The sequence below is a fragment of the Lycium ferocissimum genome, chromosome 3 (genome assembly GCF_029784015.1).
Source record: "Lycium ferocissimum isolate CSIRO_LF1 chromosome 3, AGI_CSIRO_Lferr_CH_V1, whole genome shotgun sequence".
NCBI lineage: Eukaryota > Viridiplantae > Streptophyta > Magnoliopsida > Solanales > Solanaceae > Lycium > Lycium ferocissimum.
This window is the reverse complement of record NC_081344.1, coordinates 71,430,331-71,452,185: the sequence shown is the minus strand read 5'-3', so window position 1 is coordinate 71,452,185 and position 21,855 is coordinate 71,430,331. Positions and strand designations below refer to the sequence as shown.

The window sequence follows — 21,855 nt, the reverse complement described above, 5'->3', positions numbered from 1 at the left end:
CCAACCCCTCACACATTTAGTGGCGGATTTAACTATGCATTCGACATAATCTAAAATTTAAGACTAGAAACATGTATATATGTGCAAAATATAAGTATGAATAGATTAAGATATACATTTTCGAACTCAAATACCAAACTTAAACTCCAATACGTTTAAATTCTAAATCCGTCACCGCTCCCAACCTTGATCATAACAGTAGATCAAGTTGCACTAACAGTTATAATTCATCTCCAATGGAAAGTTGAGAGACATTGCATATTATACAACTAGGAAAGAAAAATGTTTGAGCATGTTGAATTGTACGTCAATGATAACCATAATAACTACCACGTACAAAATCTACGCAGAAAAACAAATATAAAAGATATATGTGCAATGCAAGTTGATCTGAACATCACCGCTACATATCATATATTCTTATTGCCAAATTTGCAAAGGGAAAGTAATTATTTTAGGAAATGGCCACCCAAAATTGGCCCCAGTTTGAAATCCCTTTACTTCTACTTCGACTTTTTTCTGTGCACCTTCTTGGTCTTGGAACCCCAATTTCACTTCTTAATTTTGGGCAACTATTTGCCTCTTTCCAATAACCATCACCAGCTTCTTCAACATTTTCAACTTCAGTAATTTGTTCAACTTTATCTTCTACATAACTAGTACTGTCATTTTTCAGGCTAGTAAGACCTTTTTTTAACCAAGAAAGTCTGAGCGTGCCATTTGCACGCTCAGCTTGGAAATAAGAGCTGCAAGCAGAGATGCTTACAGCTCTTAAAACTAAACGACTGCCTTCACGATGAGATTTTACTCGAACCCTTTCCATTCCACTGATTGATGTCAATGGAGGCGGAAAATCCACCGTCTTCTTTATTCTTTTCTTGAACTCTCGACATTTTGATCGTTGAACGCCACGAGAACTGTCTCTTTCATCCATGCTTTCACTCAAAAAACTACCCGATTCGCTCCCTAAGATCTCCGTGCACATATCCAAGCTTCTCGTGCTCATAACGGATGAAGATAGCTTCGTTGAGGGGTGAATGTAGATGGCGTTTTCTTTATTATCGGGTTGATAATTGTAGGAAGTAGGGTTGTTGAGGATTTGCGTGAAGCTCCAGTTATCTTGTGGAGAAATTTTTGATATGGGAGGAGACATTTTGTTCATTAGAACATGTGGTTCAAGAATTTGAGGGTCTAGGCAAGATTGCAGCCCTTGAGACATAGTGCAAGTTGAGGTCAATTTGTTGTTTTACAACAATTTGGTTTAAAAAACAGAACAAGAAACAGGGGGAAAACAGAGAATTTTTCTGGTTTTTACTTGAAAAATGTGCAATTTTTGGGTGTTAAGAAAATAATGAGCTTAAAATGAGGATTTTTTTAATAACTTGTAGGAGCTGTGTCCGGTTATAAATACAATGCAGGATAGAGTTTCTATTCAAATCTCTACTTCAGCACGATGCACTAAGGACAAATGAAAGTAGCACGATAAGAGCAATGATAGTTCGATATAAGGTAGGATGTGACTAATAGAAGGATAGGACATGAAAGAGAAGTGGAGGGTGCAAGCTTGAATTTATAGAAGTAAAAAGCTACCACTTGAGGCTTTTTTTTTTTTTTTTGGGGGGGGGGGAGGGGGGGAAGGGGGTCCTATAGTCGATGCAGAATTGAAACTTGTACCATTGAACTTATTGCACTTTTACAATTATGAATTCAGAATTTAATATTTATTAAAATTTTATTAATATATATACATTATGTATCAAAATTACTGAATTTGATTGAATTCATAACATCCATGGGAGTTGAGGGTTCTTTATTTGCAAGGAGAAGGAGCAAAAGTATTGATGCCACTAGAAATATTCAGCTTTTTGTTCTACCACACATTATAATGAGGAAAGGAACAAGAAAAAGTTAAAGAAAGTGGGAGGCTAGAATGATTTGAAATGGTTTCTTTGTTTCTTTCATTTTCCTTTTTTCTTGAATTGGTAGAACACATTGATTTTTGCCTGGTTTTGATAGTTAAAATTTGGTAGGTAAGTTTTAAAAAATGGAATTAAAAAAATGTGTGGATTGGTTGATTCTCTTTGTCCATACAAAAATGAGCCAACAAAATGTGATTTTTTTCTGTAAGTTTTTTTTTGCCCCTTCTCATTAGTCCTTTTCAACTTCAAATTACGACCCCACTTTTTTTTCTTTCTCCTTGGACCACACTCAATACCTAAAATCACTTGTAGATCTTCGTGGGGAATTTCAGAAGTGAGAAAATCAAATTAAAGATCTTTTCATGATTAATATTGCACTTCATCTTTCACGCTTACGGAGACGGATTCATAATTTAAATAATCACTTACTATTCCTTAAATAATATGAGACGTGAACTTGAAGCAAAAATTATTCTTATTATTATTCAACTCAAAAATATTTGTGTGCGCGCGTGTAATTGACTCACTTCCCCTATAGGGTCCAACTGTCCATGCGATCTTAAGTTCGAGGTAGGTTTAAAATAGTCTCTAAAATATATTCATGAAAAAGTTTGATGCATTAAGTTTGCCAAAAGTAAGCATTTTTTATTTATGTCAAAGTTTTAACAAAATCTAGCTGTTAGATTTAATAGGAACCGTGCAAAAGAAAAAACGATAGAGCAGAAACTCAGGTTTGGAGGTGCAGTTTTCGCAGTTTCTGTATTTTCTAGCAGGTTATAAAATTATGTTTATTATAAATATTTACTTGTTACTATAACTTTAACCTAATTGTGTAAAAAAAAAAAGTTGTCAGCACATTAAAATTGATGCTGTTTTTTTTTTTTTATCTGCCATTATTATAAATGAAAAGAAATGTAAAACATTGTAAAGATTGCAGTAGATTGGGAATCAATCTAAAGTTTGAAATGTCTTTTAGAAAGTTGATTCAATAAAGAACGATATATCCCACTAATGTTATATGTGATTAGTACGTAGTATGTAGCATTAGCAAATAGTAATAATCAGGCTACTAGTGTTTGATTTTTGTAGTATTTTGATTTGTTATGTGGTCCGAATTATGTTTTGTCAGCATCCATAATATATAAACTGTAGAAAGGCACAAGGATTGGTCACTTCAACCAAAAAAAAAAAAAAAAAGGATTGGTCACAATTCACAATATATTATGTCACATACTTTTGATGACTTAAATAATTTGTTACTCATATTTTAACAATAGAAGAATACTTCTAAGCCACTGTGGCTAATTACCAATCGCTTTATGATTTAGCATTTATTATTCCTTTTTAATTTGACAGAATCACAAAAAGGTAGCCACCAAATGACCAAATTAATTGAAGAAAATTATATAAGCTAATTAAATTATAACCCTTATGCACATGCATTGGAAGTCAATCCAACGTCATTTTTGGCTCTTTCGCAAATGAATTGAAACATAATTTAAGGTTGTCCTTGTCATTAAGCACTTACGCCTAGTCATATTTCTTTTCATCCTATTAATTCTTGCGTTTGTTGAACTAACGAGGATTTGGGATTTAATAGGCGTTTGCATATGAATTTGGTGATGTTTGAAAAAAATAGTATTTGAAGTTAAGTTGAATAAATCGAAAATTGAAGTTGAATGATATGCATTTGTTATATGCCAAAAAAGTTGGAGTGGTAGATTAGTCATTTCCCTAATCGACTAGAAGTGGCTAGCCAAGCAATACAGTTAGTTGCAAGTCGTGGGAAAGTTGAGAAGATATTTCTTAGCTTGAGTTTTAATACATGATTGTATCATTGATTGGATTCATTTATTGAAATAACAATTACATTTCCGGTCTATATTCTCTCTTTACAAAGTTCATACTGTAAGAATTTTCATGTTCAATAGATTGTAGAACTTAAAACAATCTAATACAAATCCTAACATTATTTCAGAATCGTAGAACTTAATGATTTTCACATAAACATACAACAATAAGAGTATTTTACCAAGAAACATACCCGAGTCACCATAGCTTTCTTCTTGACTCGGAATTAAGCGGAAGCAATTAATCTGTATCTTGTAAAACCAGCTTCCTTTTCCTTACCATGTTTTTCTAATAGGTATTAATTTTAATGGTTACGCATTCTACTTAAAGGCAGAGAGTAGGACCGTTAGTTAATTAACGCATTAATCCCACTTCCCATCAAAGCGGGGTAGTGGAAAGTTTTATCTGAAACAACTTCCCTACAACCAATAGGATTTTAGCAATTATATTATTTACTAAACCAAAATATAATATAGCCACGTGGGCCAAAAACTTACATTCTCCCACTTGGCGCATGTGCCATTATTAACTTAATGGTTTAATAAAGTTTTCAATCATTATGTGCACAATAAGATGCTAAATCCTCCTTTCATCGGGAACTAACATTCGTTGTTATTGAATAAATCAACTAATATTGTAGTACAAGTAAGTTATACATCCCTTTATTCGATATAATCCCTTCCATGTACTACAATATTAGTCTATTACCCAATACAACCTTACACAACTACATAATGGTCCCACCAATAATGCTTAGAATACTTGATCTGAAGCTGCATAACTCGTCATCATCATTCTCAACATTATGTATACAAGAAAAGGTAAATAACAGAAACATATATATAAACGAGCTCAAAGTGTCAATTTCATAAACATAATAAGGTCTTTATATAAAGTCATTCATTGCCATCGATAAGGACCATACTTTCAACATGTTCAACAAATGTTTTGGGTATGTTCAATTGACACTTTATATTTCTGGACTTCTTCTTTAACCGAAAAGTATTTCAATTCCATATGCTTAGCACCCTTTGAATACTTGTCGTTTTTAGAGAAGCAAGACTATTGTTAGAGTTATCACAATAAAGTTTCCACGCCTCGATAATACTGTCGACTAGTCCAAGTCCTGAAATAAAGTTCCGCAGCCAATTAGCTTGAACTGTGGCCTCAAAGCATGCCATAAACTCAGCTTCCATAGTGGATGCAGCTATAACAGACTGCTTCGCACTTTTCCACGATATTGCTTCTCCAGCTAACAGGAACAAATAACCAAATGTGGATTTTCTTATGTCCACACAACCAGCATAATCTGAATATGAATATCCAACCACATCAAGATGATCAAATCTTCTACAAGTGAGCATATAATATTTCGTTCCTTGCAAGTATCGCAATACTTTCTTTGCGGTCTTCCAGTGGTCCATTCCTGGATTACTTTGATATCGGCCTAGCATCCTAACAGCAAAACTGATGTCTAGTCTCGTACATGTCTGGGCATATATTAAGCTCCCAACTATTGATGCATAAGGAATATCTTTCATTTGCTTTTGTTCCAATTCATTCTTTGGACATTTATTGAGACTAAATTTATCTCCTTTATGAATTGGAACGGGACTTGATGGGCATTTTTCCATTCTAAATCTCTCTAGCACTTTATTAATATAGGCTTTTTGAGACAACCCCAACAATCTTTGTGACCTATCCCGAAATATTTCTATCCCAATCACATAGGATGCCTCTCCCATATCTTTCATTTCAAAGTTGCTAGATAGAGAGAAATTTCTTGGTGTCGTGCAAAAAAACCAAGATCATTAGTAGCAAGCAAGATGTCATCAACATACAGGACTAACATAATAAACTTACTCCCACTGACCTTCAGATATATACACCGATCAACAGTGTTTTCCTTAAATCCAAAGGTGACAATAGTTTCGTTAAACTTAAGATACCATTGTCGGGAAGCTTGTTTAAGTCCGTATATTGATTTCTTAAGTTTACACACCATGTGTTCCTTTCCTTTAATGGAAAGCCCCTCAGGTTGATCCATATAAACTTCCTCCTCTAAATTCTCATTCGTAAAGGTAGTTTTCACATCCATTTGGATTTAGCTCTAAGTCATAACAGCTACCAAAGCCATTATACCCTGAGTGAATCATTTCAGACGGTGAAAAAGTCTCCTTATAGTCAATGCCATCTTTCCGAGTGAAACCTTTGGCAACAAGTCCGGCCTCAGGACGTTGTGACGTTGCCATTTGTCACGTTTGGTCTTAAAGACCCATTTACACCTCGACTCTTTTCGCAACCTTCTAGTAATTCAACAAGGTCCCAAACTTCATTCTCGTTCCATAGATTTCAACTCATCTTTCATAGCATCTATCCATTTATCTAATTATTACTTTCAATGGCTTCAGTGAAAACAAACCGGATCATTATCAATTCCCAACCCAATTTTCGACTCGTGCAGATATACCAAGTAATCAATAAATAAGCAGGGTCTCCTTTGTCTTGAGATTTTCTTAATGCTACTTCGTGGTTCATCTACCGGCAGGTTCATTAATTATGGCTTTATTCTCGAATAGTGTGATCATTTATTTGTTGTTCTTGTTAATTGTTAAAGCGGTACAACAACTTCAGAACAACAATTTTGTATGTAGTAGATGAATTTGCACCCTAACTTCTTGATTTTACACATTACGTGGTTCTTCACTCCCACTAACTTCACCATTCTCAATGAACTACCATTTTGGCTTCAACTATTCTCGCACCGTGATTGGGGACAAGAAATCTATACTCCCTTGATTTTTCTCGATAACCAATGAAGAAAACCACCGATTGTTCTTGAATCCAGCTTTCTTTTCAGCGCGGGTTATAAACTCTAACTTCTTTCGGCAACCCCCAAACATTTATGTGCCTCAAACTAGGTTTTACCACGTGGGCACGCTCAAAAGGTGTCTTTGAACCGTTTACCAGAACTCTATTTAGTAAATAAACCAAGCATTAGTCCTTAAAGCATACATCCACAACGAAACGGGTAAAGATGAATTACTTAACATGCTCCTAACCATATCCATTAATGTACGATTACGCCTTTCTGCTACACCGTTTTATTGTGGTGTGCTAGGCATTGTGTATTGAGCACATACGCCACGCTTTTCAAGGAATTTACAAATGACTGGGTGCAGTGTTGTCCCGCTTCATCATATCTTCCATAATACTCACCACCTCTCTGTTCCCGACCTCGATTATTTTCACCTTCGTCTAGTTGTCTTTCAACCTCATTAATAAATACCTCAACGACATTTGATGTTTGAGATTTTTCTACGCAACAAATAGATATATCCATAACGTGAAAAATCATCAATAAAGGTGATAAAGTATTTTTCCTTACCTAAAGATGCAAAACATCAAAAGCGGACTCACATATATTAGTGTGTATAATTTTAAGAAGTCAGGTGCTTCTTATGGCTCCTTTCTTCGTGTGTCTTGTTTGTTTTCCTTTAATACAATCAACACAAATATTAAGGTTCCGTAAAATCCAAATCAGAAGGATTTCATTCTTAACTAATCTTTCCAAGCCTTTCTTTGGATATGTGACCTAAACATTTATGCCACAAGTAAGCAGACATTCATTCACCAAACTTCGTTTGGTTCCAACATTATGACGCAGTTAAGAGTGCTTCGGCAAACAAATTATCAAGATTCAGTACTTGTATAAGCTATCACAAAGAATACCAAGCATTCAATGAGACGATTATGCTTAAACAAACTAAAACATCCATTACCGAAAAAAAGTGTATCCAGTCTTATCCAACATAGGTAAAGAAACTAAATTTCTCGAAAGAGAAGGTACATAACAAGTTTCAAATAAGTCTAAGTGATGGCCAGTATCTAGGATCAAACGATAAGTCCCGATAGCTTCAACTGGAGCCTTCACTCTATTCCCCATGTACACATATCTTTCATTCTTGTTTATGATCTGTGTTATAAGGAATCCCCCGCATCGTATTAGAAACATGAATAAAGGTGCATAAAGTGAGTCAAGCCACTTTAAGTGTTGACATCCAATTTTGTCCCTCCTTTATTCCAATTTACTTCCTTGAGCTTCTAAATTTATTAACGAGCTAAATACTTTATTTTCACTACTATTTTTATCGTTACTTTCATTTTCACTATCAACATTACTAGCATTACGTTATCACAAATTTTTATGGTTCGTCATCATTTCATTTTCGGATTTGGACTCGTTAAATTAATTATAAGTCAACACTTTATTAAATCCTTATTTTCTACATATTAATCACTAATTTTCATCATAATATATATAAGTTAATCACTTAGGAGTTGTAGAAGTTAATTACTAAGAAGCCCAAAAAGAATTAAGTTGAAGGAAGAAAGGCCATAAAAATTGAGCCCAAATAAGCCCACACCCGCCTAAACTACCCGGACAGACCAGCCCCATTACCCAATTCCCCTACCCGGTCCAGCCCAGCCAACTCACCCGACCCGGCCCACTATATTCATTCAACAAAACCTAATCTCCCTCTCCTCTTCAACCACGCCGCATCCTCTCTGTCCTCTTCTCTCGTCATCTTCTCCTCTCTCTTTCACCATTTTCAGTTACAAAACACCTCCCTTTAACTGCGAACAGCCTCTGTCTACCCGTTTTCATACACAAGTTGTCCATATGTTTGCTTTAGTCGAGTTCTCCGTCGTTGACAGAGATCAAACCATTTTCGGGTCAATCACGCGACCATCCCAAAAGCACTTTCAACGTTCGCATTTGAATCCGTACATTTGACTCAATTAATCTTATACTAAAAATGCCGTACTCCCAATTAAAAACCCAATTTCGAACCCAAAAACCAAAAAATGGGTGACAAACCCTAGTTTCGTCTACTATAAATACATCTCGAGTTCCTAGCCGAAAGGGGCAGCCGAAGAAACCCTTTTTGGAGAACGATTATTCAACGTTTTCAGAAATACCCCATTGTTTTCACACTTGTTTTCCTTTTTCAGCGAACTTTAGCCGCGACAAGGGTATTCGATTCACCCAACTCTAATTTCGAATTCGTTCCGAGGGTGCGAGTTAGATTCGAGACTCGACGCTCGCTCATTGCACCCACGAGAGGTACAATCCGAAGTTCTTATATTTTTGGTGTCGACTTGTGTTTTTTGGTGTTTAGAAATCATGTTCTTAGTGTCTAAGCTTATATTCCGGAAAACATAGCCGTATTGAATGATTTTGTCTCGGGTCCGAAAAAGAACGTTGGTGTTGACACCCAATTTGTCCCTCCTTTATTCCAATTTATTCCCTTGGGCTTTTAAATTAATTAAATCTAAATATTTTATTTTCGCTACTATTTAATGCTATTAATATCATTACTTTCATTTACTATTTTCTATCAACATTACTTTCATTTTTATCACAAATCTTTAAATGTTTTCATCATCGTTTCATTTTTCGGATTTTGCACTCGTTACAATTAATCTTACTTTATTAAATCCTTTAATTTCTACTAATTACTATTTACCTTCACATAATATACATTGTACTAGATATGAAATTAAAAGCCCAAAATAATTAAATAGAGGAAGAAAGACCCACATTTTCAGCCAATTAATGGCCCAAACGGACCAGCCCATTATCTTCATCACCGGACCAGCCCATTTTCGGACCAAAAGTAATTCAGCCCAACAACCAGCCCGTGCCCATTACCTGACCCGACCCGGCCCCTTTTTTTTTTCTCTCTTTTCTTTTTCTTTTCATTTCATCAGCATCGTTAGAATGAAATGGGAAACCTAATTCATTTTCTTTTTCCTAACCTAGCCGCCTCCCTCTCCCTTCCCTCCTCTCTTCTCACCCCTTTCTCCACGAAAATAAACCCTAATCCCTTCAAATCTGAACGTCGCCAGCTCACCTAAATCGATTTTTGGCAAAGATTCGTCTGCATTTCATGTTACCAGTGCTGTTTTCCCATTTCGGGTAACACATTCAATATTGTTGTCTTCATCCTCTACATACGACGACTCCAACAGAGAAAAGCCTTGCGCCTTCTTTCATCTTAACAGGACTTTGCTCCACTATTTTGGTGAAATTTCAGACACTAACAGAAGCTATTTTGTTCTCTTCTACAAATCGTTGGTTCCAAGTAAAAGTCAGGACGAGAGATTCAAGAGAGGTCACGGGTTTTTATTGCCTCTATTGGTCCTTTTATCTTCTCTCTTCCGTCATGATTTTGACGTCTCACAACGACTACATTTGAGAGTTGAAAATTCCCGCCTAGCAAAAACCCTAGTCTTTTACCTATAAATAGGATCTTAAGTCCATAGCCTAAAAAAAAAAAAAGACAGCCAACATACCATTATTTTTTTGAACTTTTTGTTTGAAACTTTACTCACTTTAATCGGGTTCGGGTTCGTTTGAGTTCGAGCTTAAGTTCGTGACGTCGACGCCCCACTTCACTGCACCTACAAAAGGATTGCGAGGAGTCTCGAACGGGACTCAGCTTTGCCGCAAGATCAAATAATCGCATCGCTTCTCTCTGTTCAGCCCATCCACCGTAATCCGCATAAAATCACTGGGCCAAAGCCCAATACTGAAAAAACAGCAGCAGCAGCCCTTAAAGTGGGCCGAGCCCATTTTAACATCATTTACTCTCCTAATTTATTTTTCTTATGCCTTAATTTGTATTGTGCAACTAGTATCTCATTCTGTTTGTTTGTCTTAGCTAGAATGAACCTTAGTGAAATTAGCGAGTTAGACTAGTATGATGAGAGTTAACTTAAAAGAAGAGCTAACAATTATTTCTATAGGTTTCATCCCTTGTTTTTATATGATAAATTATTTATAACATCTAAAGTATTCCTTATTGGAGTGACTAATTTCCAAAACAGCGATTACGCATTTTGAGTTAAAGAATTAAGATCCACTTTTACTATCTTAGAAATTGGAAATGTCATAAAGTTTATGCTAAGTTAACCTATTTTGAGAAATAAGGAAAACGAACTACTTTCCATGGATAACAGTTCCATTTTAACTCTTTTCCAACATTTGAAATACGTATTCGTTAAAACAACTTTTGTACAGTTTATATCGACCTGATATTCTTTCTATAAAACCTTTAGACATTTATCAAAATAACTTTACAAACCCCTGTTTTAATTTGTTAATCCGTGTAATTCATTTATTTTCTTTAAATATTTATAAAATATTACATCATTTTGGGTTTTCTTCAGTCTATTTATAACCAAACTTTTTATACAAATTATTCCCTTTTTTGGCAAATCTTATTTTTTAATAACATTATTGCATTATTACATTTATTTTAAAACGTTAGTAATATTTATAAGTTATTGTCTGAACATTTAGAATACTATATCTACACTTAGCCCAATTAACTATAAGTCCGGTCGGATTAACCATTGTTAATGGAACTTAGAGGATGCCTAATACCTTCCCTCTAGGTTAGTTTGAACCCTTACCTAGATCTTTTTGGTTTCGTAGACTTTAATAAAAATAAACTTTCGATAATTACTTTAATTAACTTTGTTATACCCCATCTAGACGGGCTAAATTAGGTACAACATATTGGAGATTCCTATTTTTGCTTATTTTAAGGAGTCGCCACCTAATTGATTTTAAGGTGAATTAGGGCACCTAATTATTAACTAAGGTAAAGCTAACTAAACCTCTGTTAATGGTCTGCTTAACTTTTAATTCTAGGTAAGGGTTCTAGATTATCCTAAAGGGAAGGGGTTAGGCATCCTCTAAGATCCGCTAACTACGATTTACCGGTCAAACTTAGGTTAATTAATTAAGGTTAAAGGTAATACTTAAATTTTAAAAAAAAATGGCTTACAAATATTGCTAAAATTAAAAAAAAAAATAGTGTTAATTAAAATAAGATTTATAGAGAACGTAATAATTTTGTAGAAGAACTTTAAAGGCTATTTAAAATAAGATTTATAAAGATTGTTACGGTTTTGAAGAAAGAATATAATGATGCTTATAAATATTGCGAAGGCTTTTAAAATGCTATTTAGAGTAAGGTTCATATCAAAAATAATAATCTTGCACAAAAAGGAAACTTCAAATGACATTTAAACTAACTTGTGGAAAATATAGTAATTTGCATAAAGAAAACTTTAAATGCTTTTAGAAAATAAACTCATATATGCAGTTAAGACTTTGAATACAATAATACTATTTAAAATAAGATTTGTAGACAATATGATAATTTATATAAAGAGACTTTAAATACTATTTAAAATATAAACTCATAAATATTGCTAAGGATTTGAAGAAAATGTAATAAAGTTATTTAAATAATACTTATAACTATTGTTAATGCTTAAATAATGTTATTTGAAATAAAGATTTGTAGCAAATATAATGACTTGCATAAAAGAAACTTTAAATACCATTGAAAGCAAATTCGATAGGACGGTGCAAACAAAATTTAGCTTTATAAGGACGTGAGTTTCTTCCTTTTTATTAACTTTACTTAACTAGCTTTGGCTAAAATGTATAATCGGATCAATCTAAAATAATTATAAATATAACTTGGATTGATACTTATATACTAGGAACGTTTTGAAATTTTAAGAAAATAAAATAAAACATAATTCCTTTGACTCAAAATATAATTATGCTATTTCGAACACCAATCATTCTAAGAGAGATAAATATTATAGGTACTAAAATGAAACTTGCGGAATTAATTATTAGTTTTCCTTTAAGTTAACTACCCGTTACTAAATCTAAACTTACTGACCTCATCCAGGTTCATCTAAATTAACAAACAAAGTGCTAGTCATGCAATACAAATTAAATGCATAAAAAGGAATAAAATAGAAGAGTAAATAAGTGAAATGGGTTCAGCCCATTTCAAGGATGCAATAATCAGATTGCTGTTGGGCTTAGCCAACAAATCTGAAATAGTTAATCAGCCTATTTAGGCCAATTGCTGCGGATCTGCTGCTGCTGTTGGGCCTCGGCCCATCTAAATTTCTCAATTTTTGTTTTGCTGCGGACCGGGCCTAATCGGGAGATGACTCGAGGATATTATGTTGGGCTTTTAGCCCAACACCGAATGCGGAGAAGGAACGAGTCCCTCGGACTCGTATGCGATGATCATACATAAAAAAAACGAATGAAAAGGATTAGTACAAAATCGATAAATAAGGCTAAAATATATATGATGCGGAATTCAAAGAAACAAAAACCCACATGCCATCAGGAATCTGCACATATCTTTAAAGCAACGGATGGTTTTCAAAATACCCGAAAGTATTTAATTTAACTAAGGAAACAGGATTTAGAGAGAATTCCCGGCAACACCCTTCCAATGTCATTCATATTTTTGGTCATGCATTTCAAGAAGAAACAAAACATTGCTGAAAGTAAACAAGGGATTATGGTTTAAATCGTAGATGCGTTTGTACGACCTCTAAAACTGCTGATAACATGCTAGCATCATTCAAACGACATACCGAGGACCAAAATCATCCAGCAAAGAGTGAAACATACTAAACTAAACAAAACTAAACCGAACTAATCTTAAGCAAAACTGGAATAAATTTATCAATGTTATTACACTACCTAAACTAACAAACATATAAAGCATATAAAGAAAAAAAAAAAAAAAGATAACCAGAATAGCAAAATGCTCAATTCATGAATAAATAAATAAGAAGGGTTGTTCACCGACCTGCTTCGGGTGCAGCGAAGTGAGGCGAAGGTCTCGATATCCGCTTGAACACTATCAAATTCGGGCTTGCGACGCTCGGATTCGAAGCAATACAGTGGCAGAGGAAAAATGAAAAATTGATTTAATGTTTTGACTCGATGTTTAGAATTTTTATGACTACTGAAAAACTAAAATTTTTAAGGAATTTTTCAGCGGCTAAAGGCTACCAATTTTAGGGGATTTCCATGACCAAAAGCATCAAGAACTTAATTTTTCCGAGGATTCAAGGCGGCTAGAACAGATTTCAATTCTTAGGGGAATTTCCGCCACCCTCAAAAAAAAAAACCTCCCTTGAGTATGAGAAGGACTAGTATTTATAGGACGCAATTAGGGTTTTTAGGCTGGGATTTGAAATTTTTGGCGGGATTTGTTTGGGTCAACAACCTCTAAATCAAATGTTGGGAAGTCCTTTTTGTCGTCCCTCCCAAACAACAAAAATCATTAAACCCTTTGTACCCGAAAGACGAAAAGGGACTGGTAAAGGGACGGATTTGAACTCGCAAAGGGCCAAACCCATTAAAAACTAATCGATCAAACAGACAAAGGTGGAAGACGACGACTTATCCGAGTCGCTATCCGACGGGGAAAGGACGAGTCATTAACTCTCCTTTCTCTAAATGTCCATGCAAGACCTGGAGGAATCGAAAGGGCTCTGTAACGTTGCTGTTTTCGTTGAAGGAGAAGACAATGAGGGAAAGGTGAAATAGACGGGTCTGTTGGGATCACAAAAGATGACCTTTACGCGAAAAGGGAAAATCGAAGCGTGTGGCTAAAGGGTGAGTGGTTTTAATGAAATGGAGAGAGAGAGGCGATAGGGGTGGGGGAGAGAGAAAAGCGGGGAGAGAGAGAGAGAGAGGACAGGGGAGGGGCGGCGGATGAAAAGAGATGAATCTTGAACAAAGCGGGTCGGGTCGGGTATGGATGATGGGGTATAATTGAAAAGTGGTCAGTAGATTAAATGAATGTGGGCTGAGTAAATAAATTAAGATGTGGGCTAGTCGGATGAATTTAAAAAATGGGCCTTTCTAAATTTGAATAAAAGACCTTCAATTGGTAACATGTGCTAAAACATTACTTAATATGAAAATACGTAATTATTAGTACTCATATAAAAATAAAATTACACGACGTTGTAATAGCCCGACAATAATATTTTAAAAGTTAACAGTAAATAAACGCTGTTATTTAATTGTGCGAAAATAAATGCGATGCGTGTGCATAATGCGTAATGCGATAAAATGCTAAAATGATTATAATGCAAATTATGATAATACTAGTAATAACAAAATAACAATGATAATAATAACGATATTAATAATAATAATAATAATGGTAGCGGTAACAAAAATAATAACAGCAAAAGAGGCTGATAATTATAGTAAAATATAAATAATTATTTTACAGTTGCCAAAATATCAGAAGCGTAAATAAATATTTTGGGGAAGACGGGACAAAATCGGGTGTCAACAAACTTTAGGTGCCCTAATTCACCATAATTAATTAGGTGGCGACTCTTAACTTTAATTAACCCCGGAATTACCCGGATGTTGTAAACTATTTTGACCCTGGTTAAAATAGGGTATAACGACTTAGCGAAATTTTTGGGGAATCTAACCATACGTACTTAGTTTTAATTAGGCTTTGTGTGCTTATTTTGATTCATATCGATCGTTTTTACGTGCTATTAACGCTTGTTTGATATAAACTGCTTAGTTGTTATTCGTTTTTGATAAATCGTCATTCCGTATCATTTCTCCACTCGGGAAAATTCACACAAATTCACACACTTAAAACGGTTTCGCGGTTCATACTGCACTACTAAAACACCTTTTTAGTCGGATTGATCTTGTGGATTTAGTCGATCGCGGTGCCGATAGCACATGACTTTCCACTCCCAAGTTGTCGCTTCTGGGGAACCTTGTGTCATAGGAAGCCAACTCTTAGTCAGCCTAAGATAGAGCTAAACCAACACCCGTTATTAGGGCATACATCTCATGACCTAGGAGGTTTAATACCCTTGGCGTATTAAATCCATTAGATGACTTTACCCAAACGTCTAAGTGGGTTCACGACCCCAAGTGACACTAATCATACTCTGTGTGCATGTTTGAAGGATAACTGTGCCTAAATATTGACTGTTTGCTTTAATTAATTAAACTCACATGAGGGAGGGAGCAACTAACATTCTACGGCAAGGGTGTATGGATCCGCATCGGAGTACAACAAGTGACGGAGATCAAGGACACCACAAAATTGAGCTTTACGTTTAGATATAGGAAATTCATTTACTTTACTTAGATTAGGAAAACTTTATGTTGTATTCATTTAATATGTAATAAATATTACATTTTGTACTTTATTTTGGGAAATAGAATTTGTTTAATTAATCAAAAGCAATGGAATGACGTATTATGGCACACTTTACCCTTCAAACAAACGTTAGGCCTACCTGCGGCACAAAGAGGTCACATGCATAATTAGGACGCGTTATTGTTTGATATATTTGTGTGACAACTTGTTTGACTTTATTTGGAGACTTATTTGCTACATAACTTGCTTGATTTTATGTGATCACAAAACTAATATCATTTGCATTGTTTATGTTTCCTTATTTTTTATTCCCAAAAGTTGATTCGTGTTGACACTCGAGATGGCTGACCATCCTTACCTCACAAGGTCAAAGACGTCTTCGTTACCTCAACGCAGTTGGATGGTTCAAGGAAAGGAAATTACTATGTCTGATCCGCCGCGTCTATTTTAACCGATTCGAAAACATCGTGGTCTCTAGTGATCCCCTCGGGACTTCCGAACATGAAGACTACCATTCAACAGATGAACATATCGCCCGCCTGACTCAAGAGATCGAGGATTTACGCGGAGAACTAAATCGAGTTAGAAACATGACCAACTTACCCGCTACACTCCCAAGTCCACCTCCTGAACCTATGAACGTCGCACCAAACCCGCATCATTTTCCGATTACCGGAATATTTTTCTCTCCGAAATAACGCATCTACCAATAGCAACTTTCCTTCAATTACCCTCGCAAATCCACCACCCGTCAACCCACCAACACAATCACAAGTTTACACTCCTTATATCCCGATACCTACCAACACTAATCCACCACCTACAACTACTCCTCTAAACCCACTAAACAGAGCCATTACATACTATAACTATCCACAACAACCCTTCTACCCTTACCACTACACTGAACTCTACCAAGCTCCACTAACTCCTTACCTCGTCTACAATACCCAAGCAAATTACTACCAATCCCGAGCACCTCACTATCAAAACCCACGTCCATACCAACCTGTTCAAGTTCCCACTTACCAAAATCGACCACATACCACACATAAAGCCCGTCCAAACCCGACATCAAAAATACCCGAAATTACACTCGGTTCTCCGAACCTTTGGCTCAATTATTTGAAAGACCGAAAGCTGCACGCGTGGTACAACCTATTGCAGGAAGGTTCCCGATCCTATTCCAAAATGGTTTGATGGTTCCAAGCGCCGTGCATACCATTTTCGAGTTGTGGGGCACGACACCAAGATTGCTATGAGCTCAAAAACAAAATGAAGCCTTGATTAAGGAAGAGCAATCCATTTCACTGAGCTCGCCCTAACGTGAACAACAATCCCTTCGCCTACTCACGAAAACGCCAACGTGAACAGGATAACTATCAAAGAAGTCAAGAATTTGAAAGAGGCCATTGCGCCAATTGGAAAGATGGGGAGGGGCATGTCTCCAACTTTGTTGCACCAGTGAAGATTGTTGCTACAACTACTCACAACACCGAGACACCGACCATCCGGTGTCGAACCAGAGAGACTACGGAAGTGGACTTGTACTTCGTCCTTGGTTCACCGGGAGTCTTGGTAGATTTGAACATGTAGTGAACTTTTGAGATAGCACAATTTTAAAATTGAGGCTTAAGTTGTGCCCTAAAAACTTTTGTTTCGCCTCATCTTTTGGAAGCTTAAATTGCAAAAACTATGAATGCATTTCTGATTTTCTTTAATCATCTATTATTATTTTCTACTTTATTTATCAAATCTGCCAACTCTATGATTGTGACATAAACAAATAGAAAACATACATCCCGAGAGAGTAGCAAAGAAATTAGAGGACAAGACAAGATTCCATTTGAAAAAAAAAATGAATGAAATAGCCGATAGGTGATGTCATAAATCTCAAAGCTAGCAATTCTAGAAGAAATCAAAGTACGACATTAGGTTAGACAACCTAGTTTGCAACCTTTCCCGAATACATGTACGAATTACGACACCGATTCCCGTGGTGGGATACGTGCGCCCACATAGTGGTTCGGTTACATTACAATAAAAGATCCAAAAACCCTTATCACCTAAGAATAACTATACATGGCTCGATTCCTCGGGATTCTCGCACTATCAATAGACGAGTCACTACATTTAGATAAAATCCAACAAACCTCTAGCCATTTACGAACTACGCCGACTCGATTCCTCGTGCGGGATACGTAGGCAATCCACATCGGGTTCGGTCCCTTTATTAGAAAATTTCAAACCATTGCCACGTATCGTACGAACTACGTTCGACCCGATTCCTTTGGAATGATACGTAGGCAACCTATATTAGGTTCGGTCTGACACCGCAATATAAGTTCAAGACATCCTTCTCCGAGCCAAAATCGGGGCATATTTTGAAAGATTAGACAAGAACGAGAGTTAGACATCGACAAGATTAAGGCTACCGGACAGAAATAGTATAGACAAATGATTTTTCAATTGTGTCACAATTCGAGGTAGCGAGTAAATATTTTACAACTTACATACATATATTTACATATATATCTTTCCTTACATACATCCATTTGTATATATGTATTTTACAACTTATATACATATAGTTACATTTCCTTATACATATACTTACATACCTACCTTTCAAATGAAATACTTTCTTTCAATTGTTTCACTATCACCATCTACCGAGGCTTGAACGGAGATCACAAGATCCAAACAAACAAGACGAATAGAGTGCCAACAACGTCAAGCTTCGAGTCAACACGAATCAACTTCCCCTCCCAAACTAAGAATTTTTCTTTTGAGTGCGTAGAATTAAAAGCTGCCGCGAGACCAACGAATTTCAAGTCCATCAAACACGGCCGAGAGGCCTCGCCTTAAAAGCCAAACGGCTTTACTTCCAACTTCATCTCTACTTTCATTCTTTATTACAATGACTTCATGACTTTATTAACAATTATACCTGTTTGTTGTGATTACCGAGATTGAAGATGAATTAAATTAAATGATTACGTGTCGCCGTTTGGCTTATCACGATACCGTCAACATCATCACCAAACGGCTATATTATCACTTTCCCCTCTCTTTTACGGAATCTACATTCTTATCATTCACTTTACCTACTTTAACCACTTTACCCGAACTTTGCAAGAATCGACATTAAGTCTCCGAAGACAGTAGGAGGGATCATCATTAAGTCTCCGAAGACAACGGGTATCATCGTCGCTATCTGACCTGCATAAGCGTACTGGGCCTACACTATGACTTTACTCTCTACTTTATCATTCACTTTACCAACTTTAACCACTTTACCCCGAACTGCGAGAATCAACATTAAATCTCCGAAGACAAAGGAGGGATCACCATCAAGTCTCCGAAGACAACCGGGGGCATCATTTGGCTACACCTCGCGTCACATGCAAGCAGACGGCTACACTATGATTTTACTCTCTACTTTATCATTCACTTTACCAACTTTAACAACTTTACTTTGAACTTTACAGGAATTATCATCAAGGCTCCGAAGACAACCAGAGACATCATCCACTTTACAACTTTACCCTGGACTTTCTAAAATCTTCATCAAGTCCTCGAAGACAACGCAGAGACATCGCGTGGCTACACGGCCTCGTCAAGCGAACGGCTACACTTTTACTTTACTCTCTACTTTACTACTTTACTTTACCGGTCACTTTACCTACTTTAACGATTTTACTTTAAATTCCGTGAGATATCATTTATCGTCGAGTCCGAAGACAAATGAGTCTTATTATCATTAAAGTCTTCAAATACACTGAGATATTCAAAGATAAACATCGTGCATTCATTCAAGTCCCGAAGACAACCAGAGACAACATTTGGCCACCTTTCTTCATTATAAGCCACACGGCTTCATCCTCACTCTCTTTTTCATATTTACTATCATGTTACACTCTTTATAATTTTAAACTTTCAACTTTATTACTAATTTTGACATGAATTTCGATTTTTGAAAAATACAATCTACGAAAGAGACATAGCCAAACGTGGAACTTTATCTTACGCAGCCGAATTTTGGGGCAAATTTCGAAGAGGAATATCAAACTCACCAGCGAGGGGTCACGGATCTCTCGAATTCCGACTCGCCTACGTCCACAAACACGTGCTACGTAGGTTAATTTCTCTTTCATATCCACCCGTAAAATACACTCGAGCAACTCCTTTCATAATCTTGTGCCCTTTCCTATATCCCGGTCTCACCATAATTCAATACTGGGGCAAAAAGCGTAGCGTTAATATCAACCCGCGTCTTGCGAACTACATACTGTCTGATTTGATTTTCTGAACCGTGATTCGTATTTATTCGAATTTGAGGTTTGACCATAATTCCTTCGCGTCCCATAAAATTTGCCACCAATTCTCGCCTTGCATATTTTTCAAATTCTTCCTAGTTCACATTTATTGGTCGGAACAAAATCGGCTATTTTCGTAACTTCTTCGCCCGAAAACTCTTACATCGTCTCCGGTCGAAGAGGGTCATCTGTTGACACCCAATTTTGTCCCTCCTTTATTCCAATTTATTCCCTTGGGCTTTTAAATTAATTAAATCTAAATATTTTATTTTCGCTACTATTTACTGCTATTAATATCATTACTTTCATTTACTATTTTCTATCAACATTACTTTCGTTACTTTATCACAAATCTTTTAAATAGCTCATCATCGTTTCATTTTCGGATTTTGCACTCGTTACAATTAATCTTACTTTATTAAATCCTTTAATTTCTACTAATTACTATTTACCTTCACATAATATACATTGTACTTATATATGAAATTAAGCCCAAAATAATTAAATAGTATAAGAAAAGGCCACATTTTCAGCCAATTAATGGCCCAAATGGACCAGCCCATTATCTTCATCATCAGACCAGCCCATTTTCGGACCAAAAGTAATTTATCCCAACAACCCCCCCCCATTAGCCCGTGCCACATTGATCTTGGATGACCGGTATTTTACCAACTTATCTCTTCTCTAATCTTATATTTTTGCTATGTTTGCTTGAGAAAATAGTGCATTTAATATCATTTACATTTATTTTACAGGTTTATGTGATTTAGGTTGATCGGAAGAAACCAAGTGAAAATAAAGTCAAAAAAAAAGGTCAAATTGGACAAAACTGCACAGTTTTGCAAAACTGTCAAAAGTGGACAGTTTTGCAAAAACGGGACAGATTTGCAAAAAACGGGCAGAACTGCAAAAACGAAAATCTGGGGCATATTTTGTCATTTTTTGGACTCTGGAGAAAATTGGGAAACATAAAAGGAAATCTGGGGGCAAAACATTTTCATCTTTGGCACAACACAAGTCCTCGTGAGGCTGAGTGTTTCATCACCTCAACACCTTGAGGAGAAGATTGGAGGCGATGACTTTTAACGAGATATTTCAATCCTTTCTTCAATTCCTTGTTTTGTATTGAATATTTAGATGTGTGGTATTTCATTTCAATACTTGAACCTTGTTTATGGAAGTATACATTGTTTATGTTTGGATTGAATCTCTTATTTTGCTTATGTGTTGAATGATTTTATTCTTAATGGGTTATTGTTGTTGTTTTAATTAATCTCTCACTTGAATGATTCTTAAAGGAATAGTTAACCCTAAGACTTGCCCATTTATTTCGGTTTAAACTTGGAAGAGGCAAACTCGAGATTTCAAAGATTAATTAACAAGAATTTGGGGGCGTTAACCCTCATCTAAATCGACTCCGACCTAGAATAGGCGAAACCACTTGTAGCCATATTCTAGTGTTCTTAATGCTCTAATCGCGAGGATATTCAATTAAGGCATTCTGATTAGTCTTGAAGAAGTTTAATTTAGAGTATCATTATCACGAGGAGTGCCTAATAATATAAAACTCACCATTATTTGTAAATCATGAAATACATCGGGATCGTTACTTCGAGCGTAGTTTCCCTTGTATCCATGCTTGTGGCCATTGATCATTTTCACTTGCTCTAAGTTAGTTTACATTTTCGCATTAGTTATAATTTTCCA

At 35.8% G+C, this 21,855-nt stretch overlaps 2 protein-coding genes across 2 annotated transcripts; both read right to left on the bottom strand.

Annotated features, from left to right (window-relative positions):
* Positions 1-454: 454 nt before the first annotated feature.
* On the bottom strand, positions 455-1,219 carry LOC132049072 (protein FANTASTIC FOUR 3-like). Its single transcript, XM_059439730.1, has one exon. It carries the CDS (start codon positions 1,217-1,219, stop codon positions 455-457), a length of 765 nt encoding a protein of 254 aa, XP_059295713.1.
* A 3,558-nt stretch (positions 1,220-4,777) lies between these two features.
* On the bottom strand, positions 4,778-5,515 carry LOC132049070 (secreted RxLR effector protein 161-like). Its single transcript, XM_059439729.1, has one exon. The coding sequence runs from the start codon at positions 5,513-5,515 to the stop codon at positions 4,778-4,780; it is 738 nt and encodes a 245-aa protein (XP_059295712.1).
* Between the last annotated feature and the right edge of the window lie 16,340 nt (positions 5,516-21,855).

Coding starts and splice junctions, on each gene's coding strand:
- LOC132049072 (XM_059439730.1), bottom strand. CDS start 1,219: ATGTCTCAAGGGCTGCAATCTTGCCTAGACCCTCAAATTCTTGAACCA.
- LOC132049070 (XM_059439729.1), bottom strand. CDS start 5,515: ATGGGAGAGGCATCCTATGTGATTGGGATAGAAATATTTCGGGATAGG.